This window comes from Trypanosoma theileri, assembly GCF_002087225.1.
Source record: "Trypanosoma theileri isolate Edinburgh chromosome Unknown TM35_Tth_93_V1, whole genome shotgun sequence".
NCBI lineage: Eukaryota > Euglenozoa > Kinetoplastea > Trypanosomatida > Trypanosomatidae > Trypanosoma > Trypanosoma theileri.
In genome coordinates, this window is record NW_021639935.1 from 27,757 (window position 1) to 28,868 (window position 1,112).

Here is a 1,112-nt window from a genome sequence, read left to right on the forward strand (position 1 = left end):
CGTTGTCGGGTTTTGCCCTTTTATTTTTTTTATCCCCCACCCGAGAAGGGAGAGGAGAGAACACAACCCAAGGCGGGCGGCCAACTTGTCAGCGTCTTGTGCGCAACAAGAAGAAGAGGGGTGGGGTGGCTCCCGGGGGTGTTTCACCTATAAAATGAGTGGGGTTGGGAATAGTGGAAAACTCTTTGCTTTCCCTACTTCAACGCTGGGTAAGATGGGTTTCAAAGGTATTCCGCAAAGATGACCCAACCCCGTTCCCCTCGTGACATGGTGTGGCCATTCAACCCACCTTTTACTCGGTGGCACGCGGCATAATGAACAAAGAACATGGGGGTGTTAGTCCTTCCTTCCCTATGATAAAGGCAAAATATACCATGATGGTGTTAAGGCGTTCCGCTACTGCCATGTGTGGTGTGGAAAGGAAATCCATGGGAAATGCAGAAAAGGAAAAATAAGTACAAAAAAAACATTTCGCCTCATAAGAACACTTTGCCCCATAAGAACATTTTCCCCCATAAGAACATTTCGCCTCAAAGGTATTTTGGTTTTTTGGCACCCCACCGCAACAATGTGTGAGGTATGTTTGGCTTTTCCCTGGGGGTGGAAGTGCGTAAGCTGGGCGCCGCGATTGGACAGCCCTCATTGCCAGAGGCGAGCCGTGATTGGCATCAGAGGTCCTCGGCAACCCACCCCAAGATGTTGGCAAAAAAAAAAGTTGAGGAGGGTACGGCACCCCGGGTTCCAGCCCCACCACTGATCGCCGTACTAACGAGGCCTGTGGCCGCTTAACTTCGCAAATCGGACGGGATATGGTGCATTCGGCCAAGTATGGTCGTACCCAACATACCCGCAAAAGAACATATTATGTCCCCGGGGTGCCCTTCCCAGCCCCGCCTCCAGGGGTGAATTTTCAGTTTTGCGAGTGCCGTGCGTTTCCAGCCCCCGTGCTCTACTGGGCCTCGTTACGGTGGTATTGGGGCACATTTTCGCACATAAGCTAACCCTTGTAGGTGTTGGGTTGTTCCGGTGTTTTGGGTTGTGCCGGCCTGGTGGCGTCGCCGCCGCCGTCTGTCACAACTTTGGCCGGGGTGGGGTGGCGGTTTTGTGGTCGA

The 1,112-nt window shown here is 52.9% G+C and overlaps 1 protein-coding gene across 1 annotated transcript; it reads right to left on the bottom strand.

Annotated features, from left to right (window-relative positions):
* Positions 1 to 292: 292 nt before the first annotated feature.
* Positions 293 to 643, bottom strand: TM35_000931110 (uncharacterized protein; the record flags this gene model as incomplete). Its single annotated transcript, XM_029031518.1, has 1 exon — positions 293 to 643. One exon carries the CDS (start codon positions 641 to 643, stop codon positions 293 to 295), a length of 351 nt encoding a protein of 116 aa, XP_028877197.1.
* Between the last annotated feature and the right edge of the window lie 469 nt (positions 644 to 1,112).